Here is a 20,151-nt window from a genome sequence, read left to right as displayed (position 1 = left end):
GGCTGGACCAGAAGGCCCTGTGTTTTGATCTTGCTAAGAGCCGTGGGAAGTCTTTGAAATCTTCTAGGGCTGTGGAATGACATGATCAGATGTGCATTTTATAAAGACGAAGCTGGACGTAATGTGGAGAAGCGATTAGAGCTGCCCCTGTAGGGAGCACAGGGAGGAGGCTATTTCCGTGGTCCAGGTGAGATAAGGCAGTGCAGTATTTTAGACTGTGGTGGGGCTGGGGGGGCTGGAGATACATGAAAAGAGTCAAGAGAAAGTTTGGAACTACACTGCCACAAAACACTCATCACTGGTGTTGAGTTTCATTAAAGTGAACTCTAATTTTTCTGGAGTGGTTAGGGTGAGCGGTCTTCTTGCTTGGTGCCATATGCCATAGCTAATTGAAGCCTGTGATTATTAGACTTAGCAATGGCCAGAGATCTAGAATGTGATGCAATATTCTAAAAACTAAGTCTGCCAAACAAATTCCAATCTCAGATTTAGCTTGGAGCTGAGCAGCGTCTTCATTTTGAATCCCACAAGTCACCCTTTAGTATTATGGAGGTGGCACCTCCGAGAAGGTCAAGTGTTCACGCTGGGTCTGCAGGGAGGCCAGGACATCTATATCACCCGAGTGGCTTCTACCAACAGCTTTCTTTTCATTTTCGTTTTTGTGTCTGTCTTCAAAACTTTGGTTCAAACATGTGAAAAATCCATTTTATCTTTCAGGATTCTTAGAAGTAAGAATGGATGTGATGAGTGTGTTCAAACACACATATACATATATAATTATATGGATACTTACATAAATTTGCATAGCCTACATATTAAAAGTTTGTACATGCTTTTTAAATATTTTTATCTTAATGTTCAGTTTTAATATATATCTTTGTTACTCATATATGTATTTTTAATTTTTATGGACATTTATAACCATACAACTTAATTGCCAAAAATAGTGCTAATTGAATATCAGAAAATTATTGTAATCTGTGTGGCTTGTAATAAATTCTCCCTACTTGAATAAGCAAATGAAATCATGAATTGAATCAAGCCTGAACCTAAGTTTATTGTTTTCTAATTTTCCACAGTATATTGCTTTTTATTATTATTATTATTATTTTACCTTCTTCACTTCAGCAAGTTATATTTTAATCAGTCCACTGATTTTTTTTTCTTGTAAGATGAAAAGATAAATATATCTTCTCTTGCCATGGTGGTATTACATATCTACCTGCTTTTGTTATCTTTGTTGCTTTCCCAGGATGAAACTGGCAGATCGCTGTATTAGAAATTTTAATTTTTTCTAAAGAATACAACTTGAGAAAATGGCATGGTATACACATTGCTATCTAAAAGGGAACAGATGTTTGACAAAAGTGTATCATAATTTACATGCCTGGGAACATTAGCCTACACTTCAGGAAATACAGTGTAACTCATTTTAAAGAAGTAAAAGGCAATTCCCTGATTGTTCAGAAGATCGTGGCCAGAGTCCTCTAGGGCTCCTCCAGCCTTTGGCAATACTGATGTGCTTGTAGAATAGATTATTGCTCTGAGATGCAGTACGTGCACAAAGTTGCTCATTATAAAAGTCATAAACAGTATTCAGGCTGTATATTTTTTTCATTAACTGTACAAAAGCATTTGACACTATCAATTAGATTAGGCTTTTTCAACATATAGGGAAGTTTAACACTCCTGACAAGTTTATCAAGATCTGAAGTCTAGTCCCATAGCAAGAAGTTGGTCTTCAATTTTCCTTCTCCAGGCATGTGAAACAATATTGACTAATCGTCTCAGGCACAATCAGCCCATCTTCTGTACATATTTATGACAACATAATAAGATGTAGCATATGGTTCTGAAAATAGAAGCTGCCATGGTGAACACAGAAGGTTATTATCACTCTACTCAGAGATAATGTTTGCCATTAATTTGATAACATTAAGATATACCCAGAGCAACAGAAATAATTTATATTTGTATAGTGCATTGTGGCTTATAAAAAGCTTACACACAACATCCATGATTAGATGTAATTCTTAAAGCAAGTGCAGAAAGTAGGTACCCAAGAAAGAGGGTACTTTCTGCATTTCATAGATGAATAAACAGGCTCAGAAGATTTAATGACTCCCCCAAGATCAGTCTGAATCTGACAGTGTAGTATTTACAATATAGCATATATGAAAATAGAAAAATACATTATTAGGGAATAAAGCATAAGAAAAATAAATTACTGCCCTTCAATTTTTGTTTCAAAGTTTCTAGGAAGTGAGTATCTGTATCCATTGAAAAGACTGTTAGTAATTATATGCTTAATGAATAAATGCTAATGTATTCTTACCCTTATTCAGAAATAAATTAAGGAAATATATTTATTATTATTTTAATCTTATTGGTAAAGTAAGAAAGTTAAGTCAAGTTAAGTGTTAGGAGCCTCCTGACAGCTAAGCTCTGTTGTAATCACATATGCAGCATAGGGCGTTGGTGCCAAGGTAAAGACATGAACCACCTTTAAACCCTAACATCTGAAACGATGTCATGTTGCTGAGATGTCACACATTGCAAGGAAATAAATTACTCATCTTTTGGCAGGGCATTTTGTGCCACAGAGAAATAATTTTCTAAAGGGCATCTTGGTAGTATGAAAGGAGGATTCAAGAGGTTCCAAAGAGAACCATAAACCCAGCTGGCTATGTCTGTGACAGCAGAATATATGAGCCATTCAGAGACCTGGACTCAGGCTTGCTAGGAAGCTGAGAGGTAATCTAGACCATTTTTGTCAGAAATCAGTTCTCTTGGGGCGCCTGCGTGGCTCAGTCAGTTAAGCGGCCAACTTTTATCTCAGCCCAGGTCTTGACCTCGGGGTTGTGAGTTCAAGCCCCGCATTGGGTTCCACCCTGTGTGTGGAGCCTACTTAAAAAAAAAAAAGAAAAAGTCAGTTATCTAGAGTATGCATCCTTTTTTGCCCACATACGTGATTTGATTAATTCGTGATTGATTTTCCCATCAAAGCTCTGGAACTGCTTATGCCCGTGGACCTGATTAAGATACCATTCACTCATCATTACTACACACTCTGACTCTACCCTGTATCCCTGAACTTATCTATAGCTAATCTACAATCTTGCCCCTAACTCTGTTTCTGGATCTTTTATTAACCAGAATAAGAAAAAGTTAAGGGAGGCCATATGTCGGAATTTGTTGATGAGAATCTTGCTGGAAGTGTCAGTGGCCTTTTGTCAGTAAAGCACTCATTGAGAGTTGAGGACCCAAGGTTTGGGTTTTGATTTCGGGTTTTTGTTGTTGTTTTGTTGTTGTTTTTTTTCCCCTCCAGCCAGGCTTCTCGAAAATGACCTTTTAGAGCCCAGAAAGAATGACAGTATGTGCTATCCTGAATTTTACTGTCCCGCTTTCATTTTTATATCCAAGGGAAACTGTTCCTTGGCATTTTTTTTTTTTTACTTTTGATAATCATGCTAGAGATCTGAGAACATCCCTTTGGCTGCTCATTTTACATCTGCCCCAGAAAGCCCCAAATCTTTGCCAGAATCAACCAAAGAGAATGAGTCCCACGCGGGAGCCAAATCCCTAGCCAAAATATTGAGGCTCAGAATTTTTTTTCTAAATACATAAATAGCTTTTATAAAGACAAGGTTAGAGACAGCTCATAAAATCTATAGCAAACATAGCACCAATACTTAGAGGGAAGCTTTCCCCCCTCCCCTGCCAAACATGCTGCTTGAAGGCATTCCCAGGTCAGTGAAAGGACTAGGTATCAAAAACCAAATCCACTTCTTGATGATGAATTTTCAGAATATTGCTCACTCCAAGTTTAGGTCACTCTTGTAGGTTTCCCTTCGCTGTATTTGCTGACCCAAGCTTGGCCTGTGATGTGCTTCCCAGGGAGGATTTGAGGAGGTGGAGTTCATTACCTTTTCTTCCCTGGCAGTGCCCCTGGGCAGGCCCACCATCCCACATACTTGCAACACCATCTGCCATCAAAATTGAAAATGTCACTTATTTTAAATAAGAACATTGCAAAATTTATGGAGAAGTAAAACACCTTGAATTTGCATATTGGTCTAAATTTTTGTTTTTTAAGGGAGCAGGTCCCTCTGGTTAGTGAAAGATGGTGTGGTAAAAGGAAAGCAAGGGTGAGGGGGGATGGACAGGTAGAGGATGGGTTAGGAATCTGTTTTATGCTTGTTCCAGCATGGAATCTGGGTTCATGCAGGTAAAATAAAGAATCAGTGCTGTTATCAAGTCAAAGAAACTATTGCTCAGGAATTTTGGCTTGGATTCATTAGAGTGGTGGTCTTTCAGGCTAAAATTCACAATTCATGAGCTGTGTTTTGTGAGATGATAAAGGTTTCATGGAACTAGCACTAGCCTGTCAGGATGAAGTAAAGATTTCAATTCTGATTCAATCTTTTCACCCATTTCAGCTTCTAACTTTTATGAGCAATGTTCTCTACTCCCTGGTCAGTTAAATAAAGCTATAAGTCAGCATGAAAGAGTAAAGGCCAATTATCCTGGTCCCTGGTCACAGCGGAAAGCCCTTTCCAGAAAGCTAGAAGAGCATATTTTTCCAGGTAGTATGGAAGTACTCTTTGAGGTGCCATGTGGTTGATAGGAAGATTCTCAAAGGGAAAACATTTGCTAGAAAGAGAGCAGAGATGGGGATGAGAAATCAAACAGATTCCCTTGGATGTCAGTGTAGAACTCTAAAGTTTTATGATTTTAGTTCTGCTTCTGGCACCAAGACCTATAAATAGATGAGGAAAAAAAAGAAATCTTCAAAACTGAGGAGGGAGTAGCCCTCTGTTTTCTCACTTTGGCCTCCAAGTTCCCTTGGCTCTCCTGCTGCATTTTCTCCTCCTCCTCCCTGAAGTATTTAGAATTTCTCAGCATACTGAGTATGTGCATTCTTCCAGATGTGCATACCTACCACATTTCCCACAGCTGGACTGTAAAAGGGATGTTTTGTCCTGTAAGAATTTTGGTACAGCATCTATTGCCAGACTAATTTAATTCACACGGAAAGGACTAGTTACTATGAATAGTAAAATAACATGAGAATCCTATTCTGATTTAAAATGGAAATGTATCTCATGGCTAAAGAATCAGGCTTTTTTAAATACCTTGGCATTTAAAAATATATTAACTCCTAAGAATTCTAATTTCTCGTGCCTGTCATTTGATTTTGTCTCATAGCATTGCAGTTCATAGTGGGGGGGGGGGCAATTTCAATGACTGCCATCACAGCAGTTTGGAAGAGATGTTCAGATTTTGAATCTAATTTACATTCCAGCGTCTCTTGAACTTACTGGATGCCTGTAGATTTACTGGCACATGCAGATGCTTAAATATAGGCAATATCATCTAATGCTGTGCAATTATAATTTAAAACAGCACTGCACAATCTAAAAAGTTGTTTTATTAGGTCAGTTTTATCTTATCTTTAACCTTCTCCTCATGACTGTGGTCAGCATCAGACCCTCAAAGTAATGCCCATCTTAGCAACCCAGCAAGGGTGACAAAGTGAATCCAAGAACTAGTTCCCTCCCAGTGTCCTCAAAACACCAGACATAACCCCTAAAGTTTTTTTTTTTTTTCCTCGAGTAGATAGGACATGCATAAAAATTGCTGAGTGAACACAAAGGAAGCAACATCTGGCGACTTTCACCTTCTGCCCTCAACTAAAAGGAAATCATTTGCTCAGTGCGAGGCCCTATACTGAGTGACATCTGGGGAGGAAAGTTTCTTTCTTTTTTTTTAAATTTTTTATTGTTATGTTAATCACCATACATTACATCATTAGTTTTAGATTGTAGGAAACACATTTCCTTTCTTTTTTTTTTTTTGTAGTTTTTAATTTTATTATATTATGTTAGTCACCATATAATACATCATTAGCTTTTGATGTGGTGATCCACGATCCATTGTTTTCGTATAACACCCAGTGCTCCATGCAGTATGTGCCCTCCTTAATACCCATCACCGGGCTAACCAATCCCCCCTCCCCCCTTCCCTCTAGAACCCTGTTTGTTTCTCAGAGTCCGTAGTCTCTCATGGTTCATCTCTCCCTCCAATTCCTCCCCCCCATTTTTCCCTTCCTTCTCCTAATGTCCTCCATGGTTATTTCTTATGTTCCACAAATAAGTGAAACCATATGATAATGGACTTTCTCTGCTTGACTTATTTCGCTTAGCATAATCTCCTCCAGTCCTATCCATGTTGATGTAAAAGTTGGGTATTCATCCTTTCGGATTGGCTGAGTAATATTCCATTGTATATATGGACCACATCTTCTTTATCCATTCATCTGTTGAAGGGCATCTCGGCTCTTTCCACAGTTTGGCTATTGTGGACATTGCTGCTATGAACATTGGGGTGCATATGGCCCTTCTTTTCACTACATCTGTGTCTTTGGGGTAAATACCCAGTAGTGCAATTGCTAGGTCATAGGGTAGCTCTATTTTTAAATTTTTGAGGAACCTCCACACTGTTTTCCAAAGTGGCTGTACCAACTTGCATTCCCACCAACAGTATAAGAGGGTTCCCCTTTCTCCACAACCTCTCCAACATTTGTTGTTTCTTTCCCTGTCCATTTTGGCCATTCTAACTGGTGTAAGGTGATATCTCAGTGTGGTTTTGATTTGGAGTTCCCTGATAGCTAATGATGATGAACATTTTTTCATGTGTCTGTTAGCCATTTGTATGTCTTCTTCAGAGAAGTGTCTGTTCATCTCTTCTGCCCACTTTTTGACTTGATTATTTGTTTTTTGGGTGTTGAGTTTGAGAAGTTCTTTATAGATTTTGGATACCAGCCCTTTATCTGTAGTGTCATTTGCAAATATCTTCTCCCATTCTGTGGGTTGCCTCTTTGTTTTGTTGACTGTTTCCTTTGCTGTGCAGAAGCTTTTTATCTTGATGAAGTCCCAAAAGTTCATTTTTGCTTTTGTTTCACTAGCTTTTGGAGATGTATCTTGAAAGAAGTTGCTGTGGCCGATGTCAAAGAGGTTACTGCCTATGTTCTCCTCTAGGATTTTGATGGATTCCTGTCTCACATTGAGGTCTTTCATCCACTTTGAGTTTATCTTTGTGAATGGTGTTAGAGAATGGTCGAGTTTCATTCTTCTGCATGTGGCTGTCCAAATTTCCCAGCACCATTTATTGAAGAGACTGTCTTTTTTCCATTGCATGTTTTTTCCTGCTTTGTCAAAGATTATTTGACCATAGAGTTGAGGGTCCATATCTGGGTTCTCTATTCTGTTCCATTGGTCTGTATGTCTGTTTTTGTGCCAGTACCATGCTGTCTTGGTGATCACTGATTTGTAATATAGCTTGAAATCGGGCAACGTGATGCCCCCAGCTTTGTTTTTCTTTTTCAACATCAGGGGAGGAAAGTTTCTAATCGAAGTCTGTAATCTCTCCCAGCCCTAATATGTGATTTTTGTGAAACAGTGGCTTAAGAACACATGGTTACCTGGGTTTTCAGCTATCTGACAAAAATACCTCCAAGAACAAACCCTGCAAATTCTGCCCCAGTTCACAAAAACAGAGTAAACCCAAGGCAGGGGCTCTGTTCCCTCAAACAGCAGCCCCCTTCATCTGTGACTTGTGTTGACCTGTCCTTAGGTTTTCATGTCCCCTGCTCCCTTTCCTCAGAAACTGCCACCACCTTGTAGAAACTTCAAAGACTCTGTTAACCAATTCAAATTATTTATATATCCTGGTTAGTCACACTACCAGTGCTACTGAAAGGCATGTTTACCTATTAAAGGGATTGTCTGTATCAGCAAACGGCATAGGGAATTGGGGTTGTAGGTGTGGGAAGGTTTTGACAAGCAATTGGATTTAGTCAGTCAGTGTGAGGGTGAGGTCCGAACCCAGTGATGTCTACTCCCTACTCCCTGGGAAGGTGGGTCACCCTGCAGGTGCTGACTCTGAGGGTTTGGAGTGTGGAAGAAAATCATCCCCCCTACTCTGAGACTTGTCATGCCTGAGCCAGGCAGGTCTGCAAGCAGGTCTCCTCTCTCTGGCTCCCCCTGCCCAACCGAGCTGCCAGCCTCCTGCCCACAGCACAGGCACCGTCACGAGCTGTATATGTGTGTGTTCGTTTGTTTTCTGAACGATTGAAATCTGATATCATTTCGGACAAATTACTAGGTCACTAGGATATATTTCCTTCACTAATTATTAAGAATAAAATATTAGTAATAAATAATATAATAAAAGAATAGTTTTACTTATATAAATATATAGATGATGTAATAATAAAAAGAATAAATTGGTAATATTACCGATGACCAGTATTATTTCACTTAGGTCATTGCATGTTTTATTTATACCTCTTAGAGATAAATGTGTTTGTATTTCCCAGGAATTTTTTAATAGGCTAGCTACCTATTGAAATCAGTGACCAGTGATAGCAATAGGAATTTATAGAGCGCCCCTGAGTGTCAGGCACTCACTGATGATCAAAGAGGTCAATCCCAGGGGCGGAGAATCAGCCATGGTCCTTCACTGAGGTCAGGGCCCATCCTGTAGCAATCCAGCACGTTCCTTTTCTAAGAGTTCATAATGTAATTTATTCTGGAATAGAATTCTGGGCCATTCTGCATTAAGATGTTGAAACATAAAAACATACAAGCATAACGTTACATAGACATATTTTCCAAGTTTAACTACACACATCAAAAGAGAATACTCTCAATACTTTTCCCCACTTTTCCAGTTGTATATGCTACAACATAATTTACACTTTTCTTGATGAATACTCCATATTTGAAAAGAACAGATAAGTCTTAAAAGTCTTAATGTCCCTTAAATGTACTATAATATTTTTTACTTTTATATCTTTCCATGCTAGACCCATCGTCTCATGAAAGCAGTGATCATCTACCTTGATTACATTTGAATATCCAGCTCCTAAAACAACCGTTCCTCCTGCTTAATAGTGCTTAGTAGTCACTGGATATATTACCCTTTTTGGAAACTTCCCTTGCCTCCTTACCCAAAGCTTTCTTCAGGTTCAGTTCAAGCCCTATGTCCTCTAAAAGACCCTCCCTTATGTAGGTATTCTGGCTACTGTGGTATGTCACTAAGGTAGTAATTTGGAAACTAGGTTGCATAATTTTTTAGAAATTTTGCCTTAAATATATTTTCATTATATTCTGTGGCTCCCTAATTTGTGTTCTACTCTTAGTCATCCCCTATCCCCAAATACATTTAACACATTAGAATGTACATATAAGTATTCAGTTAACTCATGTAAATAGATGAGCAGTTAATCATTCAACATTCATGGAGTTCCTGCTTAGTTTCTGGTATCCTTCTGGGAATGGCCAGCCAGTAGAGCATTGAGTGACAAACATCCCTGTGCTCTTGGAGCTTATTATAATCTACTAGCAAAAGACAACCAAGCGAACAAATAAATGAATAAATGAAGAATACAAGGATATCAGGTACTGATTAGTGTGCAAGGGTGTGACTAGAGCCAAAACATAAAAGTAAAATGAAATAAACAGTTGGTTATGGCCTCTTTAAGGAGTTAACAGTTGACCTAACACCTGAGTGACAGATAGGAAGCAGTTATGGAAAGATTTGAAAGAAGAGCCTTTAACATGGTATTGGGCAGGAATGAGCTTGAGATGTTGGTTTGAGGGTAGTGATGAAGAGGATGTCTATCTGGAACATGAGGGGTTTGAGATGCTGCTAAGTAGAGATACAGCCAATGAAGATGTCCTGTAAGTGGTGGTGGTGGTGGCTGGAAGAGAAGCGAATGGGGACAAATGTAAAAATTAGCATATGGCACTCATAGCACATGGCTGGAGGAAATGAGCACCTACTGGAGTGTAACCACAGAAAATATAGAAAGCCAGGGAGCGCCTGGGTGGCATCGTTGGTTAAGCGTCAACCCCTTGGTTTCGGCTCAGGTCATGATCTCAGAGTCAAGAGATCAAGCCCCTTGTTGGGCTCTGCACTCAGCACAGAGTCTGCTTGAAATTCTCTCCCCTTCTCCCTCTGCCCCTCATGGTTGTGCTCTCTCTCACTCACTTGGGTACTCGCTCTCTCGCTCAAATAAATAAATAAATAAATAAAATCTCTCTCTCTCTCTAAATTAAATAAATAAAATCTAAAAAAATGTTGAGAAACTAAAGCAGTCCAAGTAGAGCCACACGAATTTGCTGATTTTTGGCCTTTTTTGACCTGCAAAAATACTATTTTTCTATGGCCCAAATTTACAATAATATGCACACATAAAATAGCTTAGAATACATAAATTGCAATAGAGCTTATAGATATTTTCAGTTTTCTCTTTTTTTCTATGATTTTTGTGATGCTTTCACAGAATTTTAAAACAAACATAGGGGAAGTATTAAATGCCTCTTAAATTGAAAATTGCCCATTTCAAAAGCTTAACCTTTGGGCCAAGTCATAATAATTGCTGAACAGAACAGGCAAAGACAGAATCGGATATGTGTAATTATTCTAGTTCCTTAGTGACTCAGTCATTAAAAAAAAAAAAAACCAACTTAAAATGAATCCATGTGTTCCACAAGATTTATCTTTAAAAATGTGTCTATTGGCTTAAATGTTTATATTTTCTTTTGTTCCAGGCTTATTTATATTTATTTTCCACTGTGCTATGAAGGAGAATGTTCAGAAACAGTGGAGGCGGCATCTCTGCTGTGGTAGATTTCGGTTAGCAGACAACTCAGGTAAAGTGGCATGTTGGTAATTGGTTTTTATACCTAAGAGTGGTCAGAAACCTTCCTCATCTGGTCTTCCATCATCAGAGCAACCAGTCCCAATGGTAGCAAATTGTAAAGGTGGTGCACATGAAGACACTTAGTTGGAGTCTTCGAATATTAGTCCTGCAAGCGATCTGAGGACTCTGGGCCTGACCCTTCTATTCCACCGAGAAGCATGAATTCCAGCCAGGTGAAGTGAGTTGTCCAAGATTTTGTGTCTAATTTAACAACTCAGGTATCCAGAGGTTCCACCATACCACGTGCTTCTTTCCACGTTTTTGAGGCCCTCAATCACATTATTAGGCAAAGACATTTTTCTCATTATATATATATAAAAAAAATACTTGAATAGTATTACTTTTTTTTGGCTGTGATTACCTCTCACCCTTACAAAATTGAAGTAGGATTTTAAACAATATGCACAACAGGTCAAAGTTTGAAATTTACTTCTTCAGTTTATTATTGTTCATATGCCAGGCTCTTCTCTGAGCCATTGCTAGCATATACAGAATTGAATGGTTTGGATAAATTACTTAAATAATGTGGTGATGATTCTTCACGGTAGACCATATGCCCCCTAAAACACATTCATGGAGAGATGTTATTTCTTTCAGACTGGAGCAAGACAGCTACCAATATCATCAAGAAAAGTTCTGATAATCTAGGAAAATCTTTGTCCTCAAGCTCCATTGGGTCCAACTCAACATACCTTACATCCAAATCTAAATCCAGCTCTACCACTTACTTCAAAAGGAATAGCCACACTGGTGAGTCATTGTGACGGTGGTAAAGATGTTCTCTGGCCCATTTCTCATCATCTTTTTATTACAATTGGCATATCATGAAGATTGATAGATAACAGTGCCCTTTAGGGTGCTTATGTTAGATTTATGAAAATCAAAATCTATTTGAAGACCGACCTTTTCCAACACTTTTGTGAATGTTTTGTCTTTCTTTTTTTAAGTTTTATAACCAAAATTGAATCTACATAGCCATAATATTATTAGCTCTGAATATTATTGTAACTTCTTTTGATTCAAACCTTTGTTTTCTTTTCAAAAATATGGTATTTAAAGTTATGTTTTTATTTAAAAAATATAGAAACCGAGTTGCAATTATTCATAATACTGCATAATTTAGGTTTTATAACTTATTATGAAAGTTAATTGACAAGTTGACATGGGAACAGGTAGAAACACCATCCAGGATGTATTACATTAAAGACTTAATTCCTAACCATTGGAAGTGTTATTGCCAATTGCTCTTTAAATCACTGATTAAATATGATAGAATAGAGAGCATCATATTTGGAAGGTGGTACAGGATGGTGAGAAACATGTCTTTGTTCATCTTCTGGATTGTCATGATATTTGCAATGACCACAGGTTCTGACGCTGAGCATGTGCATGAACAATCCTAAAGACAATGTGGAAATAAAGATTCTTTTGCAGTACTTGATAGCCAGTTAGTGGTGTGGAAAGTTGCAATCTTTTAATAACTTCAAAGGAAAAAAGCAGAATTGCTATTTTGAAATACTAATTATACTTCAGGCAAACAGCTGTCAACACTTAGCACCAGCACTTTCCTAATTAAAGATGCTTCTAAAAGGATAATGGAAATAACTTAATTTTGAATTTGTTTAGTTATTAAACATAAGCAGAGGTGAATGACACTGAAGAGATTCATATTTGGCTTTTTGCAAATAGGAAGTGTATATCTGTAAATGTTCATATTGCAAACATTTAAACTTCAAATGACCATTATGTACATTTGAATTGTTTTACATGTCCCTGCCTACACCACAGTCTGTAACTTGCCACTGGAATGACCACTGCCTGAGAGTCAAGGTAGCACTATGGAAAAATGTTTGAGTGTTTAGAGAGTTTGTTAATTACAAAATTAAAGATCTGAAAATTTAGAGCAGCTTAGGATAGCAGTTGTAAAAATTTCTTGGAGTAGAGGACATTCACAAGAATCAAATAAAAACTGTGGACTCTCTTCCAATATAAGATGCAGCCTCTGAGTCCTGTACACAAACAGTTCTGCCTAAAATTAAGAGGTCTGTTATCCCTTCTTTAAACACCTGTGTAAGAAAATTTCTGACAGGTGTATAGTCTGAGATAGATTATTCTACCTAGTTCCCTGGCACAAAATATCTTTTATTATAATGAATGAATTTTTCACTTTATTTAATCAGCCTTAAAACTGGTTACTTATATGATCATCTTCATAGAGGCAGAAAAAGCATTTGACAAGATACAACATTCATTCATGATAAAAACAAAGTAGGTTTTAGAGGGAACATACTTCAACATAATAAAGGCCATATATGAAAAACCCACAGGTAACATCATACTCAGTGGTGAAAATTGAGAGCTTTTTCTCTAAGATCAGGAACAAGACAAGGATGTCTACTCTCACCACTTTTATTCAACATAGTTTTGGAAGACCTAGCCATAGCAATCAGACAAGAAAAAGAAAAGGCATCCACATTGGTAAGGAAGAAGTAAAACGTTCACTATTTGCAGATGACATGATACTGTATTTAGAAAACCCTAAAGACTCCGCCATAAGACTACTAGAAGTGATAAATGAATTCAGTAAAGTTGTAGGATACAAAATTAATATACTAGAATCTGTTGCATTTCTATACACTAATAATGAAGTGGCTGAAAGAGAAATTAAAACAATCCCATTTATAAAACAATACTCATTTTGCCTGCCCTTCTAAAATGCAAACAGTGCATTATATATCAGTTGTGAATGAATAGGGATTAGACCAACTAAATTGTTTTCCTCTTAACATAGCTGAGAATAGCTAGCCAGAAAAATGCCACTATTGAAAGGGGAAAGAATATAACAAAGTAGATTATTTGGAACAGCGGGCATTTTGGAAGTCTTAATGAAATATTTAGGCATATTAAGGATCATGGGGAAAATTGACCAAAAGATAAAAGGAAATACGAAAATGGAAGTGCCAAAGAAACACTTTGCTATTTCAGAGTGTTGTGTATTTTTTTTTTTTTAAGGAATGCATTATTGTGTTTCTGTTTCCCATAACAAAACCCTTGGGGTTAAATGAGTTCTTGTCAACTAGCATAAGTCAGCTATATGACATTACTTCTGTGACGTAGTAATTTATGGTTTCCAATCAACTGATGTACAAATGGCCTTTAGCTACCTAGCCAGTTCTCAGTGTGACTGCTGGCGTACTTGGGTCCCTTGGAGTATGCAAAAAGTCACTGCATATCATCATGGATATCTAGTTGGTTTATTTCTTGGAATTGATCTAGAAATTCATATGTTTATGGTGTAGATAATGTCTTCTAAGAGCATTCCTTCAGCAAAAGTGGATCATTCAGGTAAACTTTTATTACTTTTTTGAATGCATGAATTTTTTGCAAGGTAATAAAAGAATATTTGCATGGATTAAACTAAGACTCTTGCCGCACCAGCAAAATTGCTTGTTCTTTACAATACTTCTCAGCTAGCACAATGACATTCCTGCATTGAGCTGGAATTTCTGAAATTTCATATGGTTGTGTGCTGTGCTGGTTCTTCTCTGCATGGGGTGTCTGCAAACTGCTCCTTCTAGGAAATGTACCATGCTCTGGAGTTAATGGGTCACATATCAGGTAAAATAATGGAAAAAAAAGCAGTACTTGAGAAGTTTGTTAGAGAAAAGAGTGAAATTCTTTACTTTTCCACTGCTCTTATGAATTACTGGCTATGTCATGGTACATTCATAGAAGTCATAATAGAGAAATTGTCACTTCCAAGCCTGCTTTTTGAAGATTTTTACCTGCTTGATATTTCAGCATAGGTCAAATAATAGTTCATTTCCCTAGCCCCTGGTTTTCAAACTTGCTGCTGTAATCAAAATCTCTATTGTTAATGATGTAATGTCTAACCAGAGGACTGGGAATAGCATACATGTTGAAATACAGCCCTTGCTCACAATTCTACTTTATTGACTATGAAGACCCAGAAAATTGGATCACATATTTGGAAAGGAGCTGGTCAAAAATCTCTCAAAGGCACATGCCATTGGAAGTTGTCAATGAAGCAGAATGAGTGTATCCTTGAAGCTTCTTTGAGGATGTGTGGTTTTTCTAAAAACATCAAGCACAAATTATTTGTTACTGATGTTTAAATTAATAGAAAAATCCCCAGTAGAAAACCAATGGCTAGTGAATATGTGAACTGAAGGAAGCACAGAATCAGTCAGCTTGCTGAGAGCTAAATGGGGAGGGGGCCTTTCTAAAATGACTCCCTAAGCGTTTCCTCACCAGTCCTGAGATGTAATCCTTCTGCCGTGCTTCAGTCTGCCATTCTTCCCACGAGCCATCTATTCTCTCTTTCTTCCTTTAGTATGGGGTGGACACACCATTTCCTTTTTTAGCCTTCATTTTATTTAGTGTCTCCTTCAACACAAGACAGTAGTTGAACAGTTTGAGTCATTTCCAAAGGCAACAGATACAGCAATGATGGCTTTTACCAATTACTGATGGATTTTTCATGTTATGTCACATGCTGGGGGCAACTTACTCAAAACATAAAAATGCCTGAAATGAACATTCCAAATTTGAAGCCATGATTCCTAGAAGCAATTTTTCATGATAGAGTTTTTGCCTCTTCCACAGTAAATAGAGAATATACAATGTAGGGAATTGAATACTTTGTAGAAGGTCACATTTGTTCCTTCATTGGTGTGAGATCCCTGTGGTTAATTTTAGGGTAGAATTTTTCTCCAAAATGTGTTGGGAAGGGGAAGAGAGTTGATACTTACCAGATATTCATAGGGTACATGAAGACAGCCGTATATATTTGTAAATAATAGGGCTTATGTGAGTTTCAGACTACTCTCTGAAATAATTTTAGAAAGGTTTTGGCTCTAGGGAAATAATACTTAAATATATGATATTGAGCATTGAATCACTAAATTTTACACCTGAAACTAATATTACACTGTGTGTTAACTAACTGGAATTAAAATTAAAACTTAAAAATAAATAAATAAATAAATAAATAAAATTGAGAAATTCAGAACAGAAATCTATTTAACAGTCCTTTATTACCATCAGTTGCTCTGATATTATTACCATCAACAATAACATCATTCTGAGAACGTAGCATAGATAATAAAAACACAGACTTAAAATACTTCAGATAATTTTGATTGTTATAATTTAGAAATAATTAATAAAAGATGCCTTTTTCTGTATTCCAATTATTTTATAAGTTAAAAACGATGGGAAAATGCCTTCAAAATACCCTTTCATGTTTATTTTCATTCACTTTATTCTCCAACATCTTTTAGATTATATTTTATAAAAATTTTTATTATGAAGAGCAGTAAACATATATAAAAAGTAGAGAGGATAGTGTAATGAGTCCCCTTGTACCTATCAACTCATGGCCACCTACCCATTTCCCCCACCCTGTATTATTTTGAAATCCTATCTTAGACATCAAACATTTCTTTCATAGATGTTTTGGCAACTTTTAGTTTATTTGCCATATAATCTGTCCCTGCTTATTTTGAGTTACTTGCCACATTATATTTTTGTGGCAATTTTCTGATTATTCTATTCACTGACTCTTTGAAAAATGCCACTTTACAGGAACATTTCTTGAAACAAATTCCAACATACATTACTAGAAGGCAAATTAACATTCATTCATGCATAGGAATGCACTTTGAAGATGAAAAGCATGAAATGTTAGTGCTGCCTATTACCTAACCTAAGAAAGAACAGGCCTTCATTTCCTTTGTGTACTTCTGTAATGTGCAAAATGGTGTCCAGTTTGGTGGCCCTTAGGCATGTCACCTCATCTCGCAGTCTGATTTCTGGTATCATTTCTTGCAGACAATGCTTCCATGGACAAATCCTCGACAAAACTGACCCATGCTGATGGAGAACAAACATCAATCATCCCTGTCCACCAGGTCATTGACAAGGTGAAGGGTTATTACAATGCTCATTCAGACAACTTCTATAAAAATATTATCATGTCAGACACCTTCAGCCACAGCACAAAGTTTTAATGTGTTTAGTATCTAACAGAAGAATCTGTCTACGGAGACCTGAAGCTCTGCAAGCAGGGAGAACCGTGACTAGCACACGTGAATGTGCTGTGACCTAGATAACTATGTGTACGTGTATGAGGAATGTACTTTGTTAAGAAGGCTTTTGTGAAATTTAAAAAATCTGTCTTTTCAGTGTATTTCTTCCATGGGGGAGTTTTGATCATCACTAAAACTTTAGTACTGAGAGCAACATGTCCCAGTAGCCACAGGGGATATGATTTTTTTTAAATATATAATTGGATTGGACTAATCAGAACTCAGGGAGAGTGGAGGACATTAAAGTCAGTGGACAAGAGAGGGGCAGAGTGAGGGGCAAGCATAGCTTAGAGCTCATTCACGCCCCCCACTATTACGTTTTAGATATAGCCATTTGCTACATCATCTTTCTCAACAATGAAAAGCATATGAATAGTCACAACTATTTGGATGCCCTCAAGTTCCTTCTCAGTGCCAGTTTCTATGAATGCAGTAACATTTCTTCTCTTTCCATAAATTTTCAACCACAGATAAAAAAAAATGCTTAATGTCTGACCCAACGATTAGAAAGGAATTTGTTCTTAATTATACCAAATGTTTTACCTTCAAAACATGAATGTGCTTGAGAAAGAATTTCCAAAATTTTGACCCAGTGAATATGAGGCCCTGTAAATTTCTACTATTTCACTTATCCTACTCAAGACACAAGGTTTAAGCATCATCATTAATTAGAATTTAATCCCATACATTTGAGTGCAATATAATGTTGAGATTCCATTAATGTGGACTTCCCACTACTTATTGAAGAATGAATCCCTTAGACCTCTGGTTTTGCTCCTCTTCTATCTGTTGAGCCCATAGACTCATGGGAGGAACGAGGATTTCCATCAGGCATACTATATGTATACTGTATAATAGTCTCTCCCTTTTAGAAAATACAATCATTGAGACTCTATGGTCCTGTCCTTGCTCTAGGGACTTTAAGACATTTCCATCTGCACAATTGGAAAGCCTCTTACTTCCTTTTCAAGTGTTTTGTTCCAAAGAATATAAACTGAGACATATGGGTGACTTGTCATAGTCAAAATAATTTATAAACATGTGGGTCTGCAATTGTTAGTCTAAAAACCATTTGTACACGAGTCCTCTGATTACAAGAGCCAGAGGAGGTCTGGCAAGATAGATAAATAAATTAGGTTTCTGTGTACAAGGCATGCATATTAAGCAGGTTACCTAATTTTCAAACTACCCTAAGTGAACTGCTTCCTAGTGAATGTGTTGGAGATGACATTTAAATTATTCTTAAATGATGGAGTTGTATCTAGGTCCTTAGAAATTGATCTCAGTACATATTGTGCCTTTACATTTGCTCTGGGTTATCTGGGAAGTATCAGGTTCTGGGAGACATTAGCCTACATGATGAGAAGATAAGGCAGCGCCAATCTGCTTAAAGACAGAAGCCAGAACTGAGCACCTGGGGGCCTTTCTCTCTGTGCAAAAAGGAGATGGCTCTCAGTCTGAGACCTAGGAGGGCTCTCAGTCTGAGACCTAGGAGAGCTCTCAGGCTATGCAGCATCCAAGGGGTCTCTCACCTTTTGCTGATCTCCAGTCATAAAGCTATTTGCCAGACTTAAATGGATGATAAGATAATATGGTGGTGGGTTTTTATTACCATTTCATTTTGCATTAGCCTGGACCAGGCCTGGGAGACATGAGCATTACCCAGCTTGACTTTCACAGGGGAGGCGTGTATATAGTAGGAAAGGATAGTAAACCTCAAGGTCACTAAGATTCTCTACAGTAGAGCCAAATCCTTTTCTGTAGGCGTATTATTAACAGGCTGCTTATTCTGGCACAGGTTACGTGTAGATGAAAATTAGTCTTAAGTCGTTACTGAATCTTCATATACTTTCCCCCAAGCCTTAGGGATTCATGAAAGAATTTCATTAGCTTTCTACTGTGAGATTTCTACCCAAAGATTTCTACTCATATTTAGTTAATAGTATTTAAGAGATAGCTTCCAAAATGGCTTTCATTTCTACTCCTATTCATTCAGACCTGGGAAAATATTTTCTTTTTTTTTTTTTTTTTTATCATTGACAACAATGTCAACTTCACTTTTGAAATTTCCAGTAATCAGGTAAGGAGAAATGAAGAAACAGCTGAATAAAAACATTTGCAGATGGATTTAAAAGACTGAGCCAAATTCTACCCCAGTTCCAAGCATGGGCTTCTCACCTTCATTGGTTTCCCTCAAAAAAGAATTGCAGGAATTTAGCTATGGAGCCAAAATTCAGTTCAGCCTAACCTTGAGAATAATAGCAATTCAGATTCCCTGGGTTTTTTTTTTTTTCTTCTTCTTCTTTTTCCTCTTTTTTTAACTACATTGTGTTAGTCTAGCATCCTGAGATACTTTCTATTCTTATCATCGTTCCCTGCGTTGTGAAGCTTTTCTTTGTCCATTGTTGGCACAGACTCTTTTGTACATATTTATTTATTGTGTTTATAAATGCCAGCTTGTTTCATATCTTAGCTTTATATTGCCTGGATTTGTTATTTTAATTAACTTTCTATTAGAGAGACTGTATATATTTTTTCCTAAATACTTTGTGAAATAGTTTTCCGTAGTAATATCATTGAATATGATGAATAAAAGTGACTGTGAGTGCAAATGAGAATTAGTAGTAAGAAGCTACTATAACTGATTTGCCATTTTACTTAAATGGAAAATGTTTTTCAAATAAATACTTATGTTGTTCGTGTTCCAAATTATTCAGTTCCTTTATGAGTGAGTGTTTTTATTTCTGACTCCCAAGTAGGAAAAGATCATTTGACAACTGGAAAATAACCTGCCACCAATTAAGCTAGTGACATGGCGCTACTTTGCCCAAACACTAAGAATGAATATATTACGAAGATCCAGCTCACTGGGGATTAACGCATTTTGAAGTTTTTGGATTTTCTTAAGATGAATGATGTGAAGCCAAGCTCTACGGAAGATTATAAGTAATGTAGGCTCCTTTTTGACGATGTCTTCAGCATCTCAAAAAGGGAACCAAGTCAGTAATATAACATGGAGTTATGTCCTGAGACGTTTTCTCACATTTATAGTTGCTGTTTTCATTGTGGGAAGCTTAGAAAATGACCAAATTTAGCCAGCTTCCTTGCATAATTCGAACAGAACCTCCCCACATGCCTTTGCTGTGGTTATTTAGGCTCTCTTTTCTGCAGAGAGCCAAGGCCAATTTGGCTCCCAGCCCTACTCAGTGCTAAGTTGTGAGGCGTGTTGGCTGGTCACTGTGAAATCAGGTCTTCCGAGCCAATGTTCAC

The 20,151-nt window shown here is 37.3% G+C and overlaps 1 protein-coding gene across 4 annotated transcripts in view; it reads left to right on the top strand.

Annotated features, from left to right (window-relative positions):
* Positions 1–19,584, top strand: part of ADGRG6 (adhesion G protein-coupled receptor G6) — a 136,404-nt gene extending 116,820 nt beyond the window's left edge. For 2 of the 4 annotated variants that reach the window (XM_032407775.1, XM_032407774.1), the window contains 4 exons: positions 10,620–10,721; positions 11,369–11,521; positions 14,071–14,116; positions 16,625–16,794. In XM_032407775.1, the coding sequence (XP_032263666.1) occupies positions 10,620–10,721; positions 11,369–11,521; positions 14,071–14,084 (269 nt within the window). In that variant the 3' untranslated portion in view covers positions 14,085–14,116; positions 16,625–16,794. Of the gene's footprint in view, positions 1–10,619; positions 10,722–11,368; positions 11,522–14,070; positions 14,117–16,624 lie in introns of all 4 variants that reach the window. The other 2 variants (XM_032407773.1, XM_032407772.1) reach the window with 1 other exon arrangement.
* Positions 19,585–20,151: the final 567 nt, after the last annotated feature.

The sequence above is a fragment of the Phoca vitulina genome, unplaced genomic scaffold (genome assembly GCF_004348235.1).
Source record: "Phoca vitulina isolate PV1807 unplaced genomic scaffold, GSC_HSeal_1.0 scaffold9, whole genome shotgun sequence".
NCBI classification, from domain to species: domain Eukaryota; kingdom Metazoa; phylum Chordata; class Mammalia; order Carnivora; family Phocidae; genus Phoca; species Phoca vitulina.
Note: the sequence above shows the minus strand (reverse complement) of the source record. Positions and strands in the feature narration are given on the sequence as shown.